At 49.0% G+C, this 13,744-nt stretch overlaps 1 protein-coding gene across 1 annotated transcript in view; it reads left to right on the forward strand.

Annotated features, from left to right (window-relative positions):
- The window catches only part of LOC119959639 (zinc finger protein 229-like), a gene marked incomplete at its 5' end in the record, with an annotated part of 15,750 nt that extends 9,034 nt beyond the window's left edge, over positions 1-6,716 (forward strand). The window contains 2 exons of the mRNA XM_038787825.1: positions 5,849-5,967; positions 6,047-6,716. Of these exons, the coding sequence (XP_038643753.1) occupies positions 5,849-5,967; positions 6,047-6,716 (789 nt within the window). The remainder of the gene's footprint in view (positions 1-5,848; positions 5,968-6,046) is intronic.
- Between the last annotated feature and the right edge of the window lie 7,028 nt (positions 6,717-13,744).

Genomic DNA, 13,744 nt, shown 5'->3' on the forward strand with positions numbered 1-13,744 from the left:
ACTAACATTTTTTGTTTTTCTAAATTAAAAAATAAATTTAGAGTACCCAATTCATTTTTTCCAATCCACCTACCCTGCACATCTTTGGGCTGTGAGGGCAAAACACACGCAAACAATGTGCAAACTGCACATGGACAGTGATCCAGAGCCGGGATCGAACCTGCAACCTCGGCGCTGTTAGGCAGCAATGCTACTCACTGTACCACGTGCTGCCAGCTGACTCTGACATTTTTGTCTAATCTCGCCTTGTAATTTAACCCAACCCCGGGGGGTTCAGATATCACTCCAGTAAATCTGTGCTCACTCCCACCGAGGCCATTCTGTCCTTCCTTAGATTTGTTGCCCAGAACTGAACACAGTTCTCCAGGTTTGGTAGAACTGGGGTTTGTGAATCTCGGGGCTTTTCCAGTCACACTGAGACCTGAAATCTTCCCGAACAGACAAACCTTTTACCTTCCACACCCAGATGCTGCTGATATTCAGGTTCTGATGAATCGAGTGACTCTGTGACGTTTGGTTTGCGTTTCCCGCCTGTTAAACCTCCACTTCCAGTATCCTGTAAATTTACAGAAACCACACTGTCAGTTTAGGATAGAAATTCACAACATTGTCTCCTCACCAACTTTGATTAAATGTATGCCTGGAGGTTTGATCACATGACCTGTCACCATCCTGGATGGTGGTTTAGCACACTGGGCTAAATCACTGGCTTTTAAAGCAGACCAAGGCAGGCCAGCAGCACGGTACAAGTCCCATACCAGCCTCCCCGAACAGGCGCCGGAATGTGGGGACTAGGGGCTTTTCACAGTAACTTCATTGAAGCCTACTCTTGACAATAAGCGATTTTCATTTTCATTTCATTTCCTCCAGCCATTAATCGGTCAACACATCCATCCTTGTGACACACTGCCTTCCTCGGCCAATTGGGAAGCAAAAGGACTCCTGACCTACCAGGAAAATGTTTGACTTGGGCAGCACAGTGGTGCAGTGGTTAGCATTGCTGTCTCACGGCGCTGAGGTCACAGGTTTGCTCCGGGTCACTGACCGTGTGGAGTTTGCACATTTCACCCCTACAACCAAAGATGTGCAGGTTAGGTGGATTGGCTACGCTAAATTGCCCTTTAATTTGAAAAAATGAATTGGGAATTCTAAATTTATTTTTTTAAAGTAAAAAAGATTGACTATCAGCCAAACAACCTTTATCCCATTTTCAATATTTTTTTATCCACTGAAGAGAAATGTTCAAATGTATTTTTTACTGTCCTGACCCAAAATTAATATCTTTACTGTCCAAATCATGTTCCAGAGTCACAAAAATATTTTGTACTGTAATGATCTTCCAGGCACCCAGGTATGAATCTCACCAAGGCAGAAGGTAAAATCTGAATTCATTGAAAGTTTACTTTTTAAAAATAAATTGAGTACCCAATTCATTGTCACGCGACACCCGTTCATCCGCTGTCACAGCGTCTGCAAGGTCTAGCGAATGTATCACGCTTCGGGAGCTTATTGGGGGTTTGTGACTCCTCCCCGCCCACCTGCCAGATTTTCATTCCCAGGCAGTTCCCTTCCAGTCGGGGAACACTTCAGCAGTCAAGGGCATTCAGCCTCTGATCTCCGGGTAAGCATTCTAAGGCAGCCTTTAGGATGCACGACAACGCAGAATCGCCGAGCAGACTTATAGCCAAGTCCCGCACACATGAGTATGGCCTCAACCGGGACCTTGGATTCATGTCACATTACATTCACCCCTCCACCATCTGGCCTGGGCTTGCGAAATGCTACCAACTGTCCAGGCTTGAGACAATTCACACTTCTTTAACCTGGATTCCCCCTATCTCTGGATCTGTCAAGACTTAATTACCTGCAAATGCTTGCATTCAAAGCATTGCCTGGCATCTTTGACTTTGCCTCTGTATATATTTCTGGAACAAACCTCTTCATTCACCTGAGGAAGGAGCAGTGTTCCAAAAGCTAGTGATTTGAAACAAACCTATTGGACATTAACCTGGTGTCAGACTTCTTACTGAGCTCACCCCAGTCCAACACCGGCATCTCCACATGATTGTGAAGGGTTTGCTCCAGCTCGCAATGCCCGGGGACTGATTGACGGCAGATTCGGACCAATAGAAAGAGGGGGCGGGGCTGGAGGACCGAACACGTTCCTCCAGCCAATCAGAGTGAATGGGAGGCGGAGCAAAGCCGGGGCTCTCGCTCCCTCCGCATGCGCCCGGTCACCCGGGCCTGTCTCGGGCAAAAGCCCGAGCAGCGATCGCCAATTCAACTCCCGTATCCGAGCTTCGTAATCCGAATTTGGGGCCTACACGGAGTGTTTATGAAACCTCCCGACCCATCCACCGGCTCCATCTCTACCTTATGACTCACCCGAGCTGAAATTGACCGGCTAAGAATTTCCGCCAGACCGCCGAAATCCTGATCTATCAACGGCACTGCGCATGCTCCAATAAAGGATGGCGATTGGGGCTCAGTGACGCCCCTGATTCACTCTGATTGGCTGGAGGAGCAGCTGGGTCCTCCAGTCCCGCCAGTTTCTTTCTATTGGTCTAGAGCTGCCGTCAATCACTCCCCGGGCAAGGTGATGTGGAGCATGCGCATTGCCGATGCTGGACTCAGCCGGGAGGTTTCACCGGAATCAAACCCGGGTCCCTGGTGCTGTGAAGCACCAGTGCTAATCACTGTGTCACCGTGAGGTACAGGAGCAGATGTACCTATGTGTATATGTGCATAAGTCATTAAAGATGGTAGGATAGGTGAAGAGAACAGTTAAAAAGGCATATGGGTCAGCACGGTAGCACAGTGGGTAGCACAGTTGCTTCACAGGTCCAGGTTCGATTCCCAGCTGGGTCACTGTCTGTGTGGATTCGGCTGTATCTGCATGGCTACCCTCTGGGTGCTCCAGTTTCCTCCCACAATTCCCGAAAGACGTGTTTGTTAGGTGAATTGCACATTCTGAATTCTCCTTCCGTGAATCCGAACAGCTACCAGAATGTGGTGACTAGGAGCTTTTCACAGTAACTTCGTTGCAGTGTTAATGTAAGCCTACTTGTGTCAATAAAAATTATTAAAGGTTATTATAATATTCTACAATAAGGGCATGGAGTACAGTAGCAAGCTGGTTCTGCTGAACTTATATGAGACACTAGCTAGACCACAGTTGGAATATTGTGTACAGTTCTGGGTGCCACAGAACTGTACACAATATTCCAACGGTGGTCCATGGTGGACTTCTTCCAACTAACAACAGGAGATCCAGGAACAGGTAACAATAGTTAATTTCAATTCAAGCATGGATGGAACTATCCCAGTGAAACGTCTGTAGGAGCACCTTCCCCTGAACCAGATCTTTGACTTTCCCACCTAAATGTTTAATATTACCTGGCTGGAGCTCAGAAAGGAAAATTTGAAGAATGGTGACCGTATGACATTGTCCACGAGCATGGTGACCATCCACATCTAGTCCCTTTTGGATAAAATCAAACATAGTAATTATTCTCAATCTAGTTATCAGACTTCTTAAATGTCACACTTATTTCCATAGTAACATAGATACCATGCTTCCTTCCCTCAGTTCTGAATAGCCCATAAAAGACTTGTTCTTCCCAATTTATCCCGACCATCATGTGGAACTTCCCAACTAGTCTTCCTGCTGCATGGCTGGATTAGTTTGGACACAGGTTCAGGTGCTGATAAACATCCTGGTGTTTCCCAGCCACCAGAACTAATTATGAGCATATGGGGACATGAAAGACAAAAACACTCCCCCAATTTGATCCCTAAACAAAAAATCTTTTTGTAAGACATCAAGATGTGACCCAAATCGAATTAGAGCCTCTTTGTGATAGAAAACCTCATCATGTAGGATGGGTGAGTCCTTGCTGTGAGAGATAAGGGAAAGTCTATGACCTCTTTACCATTCTCACGCTAGGGTAAGGTTCCTGACAAGTGTTTTAAATCAGGTTTATCTGGAGTCTGTCATACCGGTGCCAATGATTTACTTTGGGTGGATCCCATGGACCCTCCTCTAGAGCAGCATTCCTGGTGAGTCAGACTGCCTGGTTATTACCATCACCCTCTTCACCAATTCCTGCTACTGATGTACCTTCACCTCGCAAATAACAACTAGTTCTGGACAATTACTAGCAACATCCGAAATCATTCAGAGTTTGGACTGGTGTGTGAGTGATTTCCTTTCTGCTGTGGAGAAGCTGTGTGTTTTTGCCAGATAAATATGTTTTCACTGAGAGTGTTACAACTAATGGAGCTTTCAGAATTGTGGTTGATTCTGTCAACAGATTCAAGGGCAATAATAATGATGATGTCCTCAGATTGATAGGATAAATGATGTGATGGTGTGGAGTTTGCACATTCTCCCGTGTTTGCATGGGTTTCGCCCCCACAACCGAAAGATGTGCAGGGTAGGTAGATTGGCCACGCTAAATTGTCCCTTAATTGAAAAAAATGAATTGGGTATTCTAAAAGAAAACGGGCAAATCATTGTTTTCCACAGGGGTGAATGTGACTATGAACAATCCAATTGGAAAACAGCAGATACACATTGTTCTCACTCTGCCAGCAGGGCTGTGGGATTCAATGAAGAGATCTTCCAAAGAGCCAGTACAAGTCTAATGGGCCAAACGACTTCCATTCATGCAGTATCATTCTGTGAAACACTGAATATTCAGTATCAGGAATAGAGAGAGAAAGCGAGAGGGACCAGTGACGGCGCGCGCGATTGAACCCAGCCAGAGTCAGTACCATGAGAGGAGGTAAGAGAGGAAACAGCATAGAAGCTTGAACACCTCTGCGTGGTCACACAAGAGAACACTGAGCAAACGGAACATAGTAGATCACCAATTCACAATTTGAGATTTTTAATTAATTAATCTCAAATCGTAACAAAGTTATTTGGTTGAGTGTTTCGGATTTGATTGGTAGGACTATTACCAATCATTCCCTGCGGTTGTGAATGTGCCCTATTCACTCCACAGGAGGCCAGGAGGCGCAGTGCTGTATCCGGAGCATGCGCAGTGGTGTCTCCGGTGCATGCGCAGTGGAGGCTGTATCTGGAGCATGCGCATTGTCACTTTGTTCGGAGCCTGGCAGTGCGGAAGCGCCTTTGTGGTGGGTTAGAGTCGGTGGGGCGGAGTGAGTAATGGAGCTGTGAGTCCGGGTGGAGAGGGAACGGAGGCTTCATAAACACCTGGTACAGGCCCACGGCCGGAATCAGATCCTGCATGTCCCGAGTTTGCAGCTGCGGAGGTTCTATCCGGGAAAGGCCCAGTTCCAGCGGCGCCATCTCTGTTCAACAGGGAGCAGGGCGCATGCGCGGTCATTTTTGCGGAGCAGCAGATTCAGGGTCCCGGTGACCAGGAGAGAAAATGTTTGAGTAAATGAAAGGTGCGAAATACGGGCGCCCTTTTATATGATATGGAGATGCCAGCGTTGGGCGGGGGTGGGCACAGTACGAAATCTTAAAACACCGGGTTAAAGTCCAACAGGTTTGTTTTGAATGGCTGGCTTTCGGAGCACAGCTCCTTCTCGGGTGAATGAGGAAAAATTCTTCCCTCAGAGGGTGGTTAGTTTTTGCAATTCTCTTCCCCAGAGAACAGTGGAGACTGCATCATTAAATATATTCGGAGCAGTGGGTGGAAAGTTACAGCATTTGGGGAATGAGATAGGAAAGCATGTTTCACAGCGACTACAATTGTGTTCTGAATTTGTGAGCTGTACTGATAGTGATGACATTTCTAATATCCTTTAATAGAATATTAAAAGCAAGATCTGACGGCGTCATTCGGCCATTTTACGATCAGTGTGACTGGAAAAGCACCGAGACACGGACACCAGCACCATGAGGAAACCATGGAAATGTGGAGATTGTGGGAAGGGATTCACTTTCCCATCTGAGCTGGAAACTCATCAACGTACTCACACTGGGGAGAGACCGTTCACCTGCTCTCATTGTGGGAAGGGATTTACTAATTCGTCCGACTTGTTGAGACATCATCGAGTTCACTCTGGGGAGACCATTCACCTGCTCCATGTGTGGCAAAGGATTCACAGATTCATCCAGCCTGCTAAAACATCAGCGAGTTCACACCGGGGAGAAGCCATTTACCTGCTCAGTGTGTGGGAAGGGATTTACCAATTCATCCAGCCAGCTGAGACATCAGCGAGTTCACACTGGGGAGAGACCATCCACCTGCTCCGAATGTGGGAAAGGATTCAGAGATTCATCCTGCCTAATGGCACATCAGCAAATTCACACTGGGGTGAGACTATTCACCTGCTTACTGTGTGGGAAGGGATTCACTAATTCATCCAACCTGCTGATACACCAGAGAGGTCACACTGGGGAGAGACCATTCTCCTGCTCTGTCTGTGGGAAGGGATTTACTATTTTATCCAACCTGCTGACACACCAGCGAGTTCACACTGGGGAAAGACCATTCACCTGCTCCGTGTGTGGCAAGGGATTTACCAATTCATCGAACCTGCTGACACACCAGCGAGTTCACACTGGGGAAAGACCATTCACCTGCTCCGTGTGTGGCAAGGGATTTATCAATTCATCCAACCTGCTGACACACCAGCGAGTTCACACTGATGAGAAGCCGTTTATATGCTCCGTGTGTGGGATAGGATTCAGAAATGCATCCCATCTGCGGAGGCACGAGCGAGTCACAAGTAATTAGAGGGGTTGGATTCTGCTGTTAATCACAGCCAGGACTGAACCATGTTCATTCTGACATTTGGTGAACAGGGAAGGTCAGAGGGTTTCCCTCTCGACTGGTCGGTCTTCCAATTTTCACTCCAGTGGACTGATTCTCTTTGAGCAAGAGCACATTTCCACTGCAATGATCTGCAAATGCAGATATAGTACATTAATTTTATCCTGTTTAGTAAATAGTCTTTGTCTACCCAAAAGGTGTCCTGTCTTGTCTTTCATCCGTCCTCATTCTGAGTGTTGGCCGCTGTCTCGACAATCTTTCTCACTGATTTCTCCGCTGCTCTCACTGCCTGTCCCATCGAGAGGCCAGTCCACATTCTGATATTATCCACCCAGGCCACCTTTGGGCTTTCCTTGTGCACAGTTTCCAGGTGCCCGCCATTGCCTCTTTGTCCAAACACTCCCTTCCTATTCACAACACATGTCCAAAATACGTGAGCTTCCTTGATATCAGTGCCTCAAACAGGTTCCTCCGAACACCAGCTTTCTCCAGCTCCCACTCATTCATCCACTTTGCCGTCCATGACAGACAGAATACCCGTCTGAGTCCTTTCAATCCTCTCCAAACTCTTTGAACTTGTTGTCGCCTGCCAAATCCTTACCCATCTTTTCAAGAACTCTCATGTTTTAATCCCTTCAATTAGGTCTCTGCCCTGTCACAGTAGCGAAATACGAGAGACAAACACAATCTCACTCGGAGAGAAGGACAGACAATCCGCGAGTTTGGACCCAACACTGATCTGTTCATAAGACCAGAAGACAAGGACAACAGCACAGTCATTATCGAGAGACAACAATATCTGCTGGAGACAGATAGGGAACTAAACAACATGAATCACAACACCAAGCTATCTAGACCCATATACCCAAGACAGGAAGGAGAATTGGAGACAGGCTGCAAGAACTCAGACTGCAGATACATTAACCAAACGGATGGAATATCTGAGGGGACAACAGGACGAACTAAGGAAGTTATATATACCTTTAAATACACAAACACGGAGACTTCCGGTGGCTGTGATGGAGTAGGAAGCCACACATTTGGGAGATCCCGTTTTAAAGAGACTTTTCGGCTCTTTTGAGAGCCCAAAACGGAAATTTCTCGACGTCTCCCGGTGGGGGAAGGTGTCCTGAACGACTTTCCCCGCAGTCCATGCCTCGAACTCGGAGTGGAAAGGGGGAGAAAACGGCAGCAGCTCCTCAGAAAAAACGGGGGAAGGAATCCAAGATGGCGGCCGGGGGAGCTCCAGAGGAATGGAGGCTGTGTGCCCAGGAGCAACAAACTGATCTCCTGCGCTGCTTTGAAGAATTCAAGGATGAGGTACTGAGCTCTCTGCAGGAAACAAACAGAAGGCTGTCAGAGATTCAGTCCACCCAGGGTGCTGCCATCAAGGAGTTGCAGACGCAGGCCACTGAACGAGAGGAGGAGGCCGTGGTCCTCGTGAGTAAGGTGCAGGGGCACGAGGCACTCCACAAGAAGTGGCAGGAACGCTTTGAGGAGCTTGATCACCGCATGAGGCGGAAAAACTTGCGGATCCTGGGCCTTGCGGAGGGGCTGGAGGGGTCGGACCTGACAGCCTACGTGGCTGTAATGCTGAACTCGCTAGTGGCGGCCGGGTCTTTCCATCTGTCCTTGGAGCTGGAGGGAGCGCACAGGGTGCTGGGCAGGAGGTCTAAGGAAGATGAAGCCCCGCGCGCGGTGCTGGTGAGGTTCCACCGGTTCAGTGATCGGGAGTGTGTGCTGCGCTGGACCAAGAAGGTGAAGAGCAGCAAGTGGGAGAATGGGGTAGTACGGATCTACCAGGATTGGAGTGCGGAGGTGGCTAAGCTGCGGTCCGGATTTAATCGGACGAAAGAGGTGCTTTATAGAAAAAAGATAAAGTTCGTAATGTTGCAGCCCGCGCGCCTGTGGGTAACTTATTCGGACCGGCATTATTATTTCGATTCCCGGAGGAGGCGTGGGCCTTCGTGCGGACGGAGGAACTGGACTTGAACTAGGGGTTGGGGGTTGCGGGGTCGGCTGTATATATGAGTGCTGGATTCTGCTGTTGCTGTGTTCTCTTTTTCTTCTGTTTTCTCTTCTTGTTTTAGTACTTTTGCAATTTTGATATGGTTATTTATGGGGGTGTTGTTCTGCTATGTTTTTGTCCTGTGGGGCATTGTTTGGGCTGTGTATCTTGCGGGGGGGGGGGGTTGGGGGGTTGTTGTATTCTATATCGGGTTGGGGGTATGGAGTGGGGCTGATATTTGGGAGCTGCGTCAGAAGGGTGTGGTGGGGCAGTGCGAAAGCGCAGGCTTTCCTCTGGTTTCCGCGCTGCGGGGCTGGGGGGTGGAGACGGTGAGGGGGAGGCGGGGCCTTAACTGGTTCTTCCCGCGCTGGAGCGGTGCCTGGAGGAGGGATAGGATGGGGGATGATCCCACTTCGGGAGGGGTCGGGCTATTGGCGGGACTTTCCGGGGTCAGCAGAAGTCAGCTGACCCACGGAAGAACAATGGAGGACGGTTCGCGGCTGGGAGGGTTCCTAGCCTGGGGGGGAAGGGGGGGGGGGGAAAGGGGAATACCGGGTTGCTGCTGGTAGGGACAAGAAGGAGCTGGTGGGGGCTGGGGGGACAGAGGTGAGGTGTTGTCGCTGTGGGGACTGGGTCGGGCAGGGGGTGCTGGCCTGGGGCGGGCAGTCGACGGGCTATGGCTAGTCGACGGGAGAGGGTGGGGCGGGACGCCCTCTGAACCGGTTGGTCACTTGGAATGCGAGAGGGTTGAATGGGCCGGTGAAGCGGTCGAGGGTACTGGCTCACCTGAAGGGGCTAAAGGTAGATGTGGCAATGCTTCAGGAGACCCACCTGAAGGTGGCGGATCAGGTCCGCCTGAGGAGGGATGGGTGGGGCAGGTTTTCCACTCTGGGTTGGATGTGAAGAACCGGGGAGTGGCGGATTCTGGTGGGGAAAAATGTGTTGTTTGAGGCATCGGAGGTGGTGCGGATAAGGGGGGTAGATATTTATGGTTAGTGGCAGGCTACAAGGAGAGAAGGTGGTACTGGCTAGTGTGTATGCCCCACATTGGGACGATGCGGGCTTTATGAGGCGTATGTTGGGACGGATCCCGATCTGGAGGCTGGAGGTCTGATCATAGGGGGGGACTTTAATATGGTGTTGGATCCTTCACTGGATTGGTCCAGCTCTAGGACGGGTAGGAGGCCGGCGGCGGCCAAGGTACTGAGAGGGTTTTATGGATCAGATGGGTGGAGTGGATCCATGGAGGTTTGTGAGTGCCGAGGGCACGCAAGTACTCTTTCTTCTCCCACGTACATAGGGTCTGCTCTCGGATAGATTTCTTCGTGGTGAGTAGGGGACTGATTCCGAGAGTGGAGGAGGCCGAGTATTCGGCCATTGCAATCTCCGACCATGCTCCGCATTGGATAGAGTTGGAGATGGGGGAGGTACGGGACCAACGTCCGCTGTGGCGGTTAGATGTGGGGCTGTTGGCGGAAGAGGAGGTGTGTAGGAGGGTCCCGGGCAAGTATTGAGGGGTACCTCGAGGTGAATGATGCGGGGGAGGTTCAGGTGGGATGGTCTGGGAGCCCTGAAGGCAGTAATTCGTGGGGAGCTGATATCCATCCGGGCACACAGGGAGAGGAGTGAGAGGGATAGACTGGTGGGAAATATGCTGGAGGTGGACAGGAGGTATGCAGAGGCACCAGAGGAGGGACTGTTGGGGGAGAGGCGCAGCCTGCAGGCTAAATTTGATTTGCTGACCACTAGAAAGGCGGAGGCACAGTGGAGGAAGGCACAAGGGGCAGTGTACGGACATGGTGAAAAGGCAAGTAGGATGCTGGCTCATCAGCTCCGCAAGCGGGATGTGGCTAAGGAAATTGCTGGAGTGAGAGACAAGAGTGGGAATGTGGTGCGGAAGGGGGTAGAGGTGAATGAGGTCTTCAAGGACTTTTACGGGGAACTGTACCGGTCGGAGCCAACGGGGGATAGGAGGGGAATGGAGAGGTTCCTTGATGGGCTTTCTTTCCGAAAGGTGCAGGAGGAGAAGGTGGCGGGGTTGGGGCAATTTAGTGTGGCCAATCTTCCTAACTTGTATCTTTGGACTGTGGGAGAAAACTGGAGCACCCGGAGGGAGCCCACACAGACACAGGGAGATTGTGTGGCGTTTGCACAGTCACCCAAGGTCGAAATAGCTGAAACATCAAGACACTACTCCTGGGAATAGATGGTATGGTGGTTCAGTAAATATAATAAGTGGATTAAAAGTGTGTGTAATATTGAGTTAAAACTGAAAATGCCAGATTAATTCAACAGATTTGGCAGCATCACAGAATCCCTACAGTGCAGAAGGAGGCTATTTCCCCCATTGAGTTTTGCAACAACTCTGCAAAAGAGCACTCCACCCAGGTGCACTTTCCCTTCCCTCTGCCTGAAACCCCATATCACCTTTTGACAGTAAGGGGCAATTTATAGCGCGTTCACACTGGGGAGAGATCATTCACCACCTGGAGTGTGGGAAGGGATTAACTCAGTCTGCCCACCTCACTTCCCACCAACGTGTTCACTCTGACACAAGACCTTTTAAATGTTGCACCTGAGAGAAGAACTTCACCCTACTCAAACCCACGTATCCACCCTATACCTGTAACCCAACACCCCCCCCCCCCCCCCCCCAACAACCTTACTTTTTATTAGGACACTACGGGCAATTTAGCATGGCCAATCCACCTAACCCGCACATCTTTGGACTGTGGGAGGAAACCGGAGCACACGGAGGAAACCCACGCACACAGGGGGAGGACGTGCAGACTCCACACAGACAGTGACCCAGCCGGGAATCGAACCTGGGACCCTGGAGCTGTGAAGCATTTATGCTAACCACCATGCTACCCTGCTGCCCAGGTTATTGGTGTTAATCACATCCAGGACTGAACCATGTTCATTCTGACAGATGGAGTTTATTTGAGTTGATGTTAATAATCCCTGAAACAGATTAGAAATTATTGGTGCTTGATAGCCGGCACAGACACAATGGGACAAAGGGCCTTGTTTTGTGCTGTAAAACTCTATAACTTTAACCCACCTCATTTCACAACCAACATGTTCACTCTGACACAAGACATTTTGTGTTCGGACTGTGAGAAGAGCTTTAGAAGCAAAATAGATCTGCTAACTCACCAACATGCTCACACTAGAGAGAGACCGTTCACCACTCCGAGAGTGAGAAGGGATTGTTTACCTGTTGTGATTCCGGTCTCCCTGGCACCCCCTCCGCCCCCAACCCAAGACTGGAAATTCCTGGATGTTTATCAAATAGCTGTAGTGCATGTACCTTTAAGAACTGGGTGTTTATCAAATAGCTGCAGTGATATCAGAGTGTCGGTGGAGCTGGGCTGTATGTCTTCACTGCAGCTATTTGATAAACACCCAGTTCTTAAAGGCACTCTCACATGACAATTCTGAATTCTCCCTCTGTGTACCTGAACAGGCTCTGGAATGTGCTGACTGGGGGCTTCTCACGGCAACTTCATTGCAGTGTGAATGTAAGACTACTTGCGACAATAAAGATTAGTATTATTTTAAAAAAGTTCTGGCAAATTTCACATCCCGCCCCAGGATGATTCGCACGGGAATATACCCCCAACAAATGGGATGAAGCCAAAATCTTTCAAAGTCAAAGTCTTTATTTCGAATTATTGCCGTGCTGTAGGGAAGGTTAACTTCTCTGCTTGTTTACAAAAGTAGGAAGTCTTACAACACCAGGTTAAAGTCCAACTGGTTTGTTTCAAACACGAGCTTTCGGAGCACTACTCCTTCATCAGGTGAGAGCTCGTGTTTGAAACAAACCTGTTGGACTTTAACCTGGTGTTATAAGACTTCTTACTGTTGCTCACCCCAGTCCACGCCGGCATCTCCACATTCATGTTTACAAAAGGAAGAGGAAGCATTCACAAAGCTTCCCACAGCTTGTGAACTCCGAAACATAACTTCAAGGCTGAAGTTTACTCTTCAGAGATTGAAATGTTCTGGTACCTTTTCCAATTGTACCAGTAATTGGATTCACACTGAAAGGTTACTTTCACTCAGTAATTAGAATATTTCACTTTCTCAGCACAAACACTTTAGATCAATATCAATTGTTCACTTCTCTTGTAGCTGGTGTGTGAGAGAAGTCATGTTCACTGTAGATCTGTCAGCACAGAAACCGCACTGTGCTTCTGGACAAACTCCAGTCTGCAAGTAGATTGAATATTTTAAACATCACCCAAGTGAAGGTCTTCCCCTGACTCTAAGGAGTGAGGATGTCCCTGTTAGTTGATGCTGTCTCCTGTCACTGCTGTTTTATTGCGTCACACATGTTCCATGGGACCAGTCTCACAGCCCAAAAAGGGGAGGGCAGGAAGGTGGGTCAGTTGATGGGACTTTCTGTGTGTGAGCAGGTCAGCTGGAATTCCATCCTTGCCGGGCACCTTTCTGCTTGCTCAGCAATCAATGGCCTTTTCCAGCTCAAAATGATGAGAATTCCTTGTCCAACTCAACCATGACAGGAAGCTGCAGGAGAGTCAAACAGAGATTGGGAGATGCCCGTCTCACAGGGGTACAGCTCATGTTGTGTTCAACCCAGCTCCTCCTCACTCTCACCATGACTGACACTGAGCACGCTCAGAGCACACACCCACACTGCAACCTGCGCACTGGCCTCGTACATTCAATGATAGGGGACTTTCTTCAGCATGGGGGATTCTGGGTAACACAGCCGCCACAGAGCAATTAGTAAACAGGAAGATTCTTTCTCCCAGTCGGCAAAACAGAGGAGCCACAGTTAGGCAAGATGCCGGGCATGAAGCACAAAGAGAGGTTTGGATACTTTATTTATACAGAAGCACATTATTCTGATTATCACTTAGACAAGGGCAGCCGGCAGGCTGATCTACAGTTTGTACAGTATTTACAACACCTGGGACAACGCTAATCATCTCATCAAACCAGTGATAGGTTTGTT

This window comes from Scyliorhinus canicula, unplaced genomic scaffold, assembly GCF_902713615.1.
Source record: "Scyliorhinus canicula unplaced genomic scaffold, sScyCan1.1, whole genome shotgun sequence".
Lineage (NCBI taxonomy): Eukaryota > Metazoa > Chordata > Chondrichthyes > Carcharhiniformes > Scyliorhinidae > Scyliorhinus > Scyliorhinus canicula.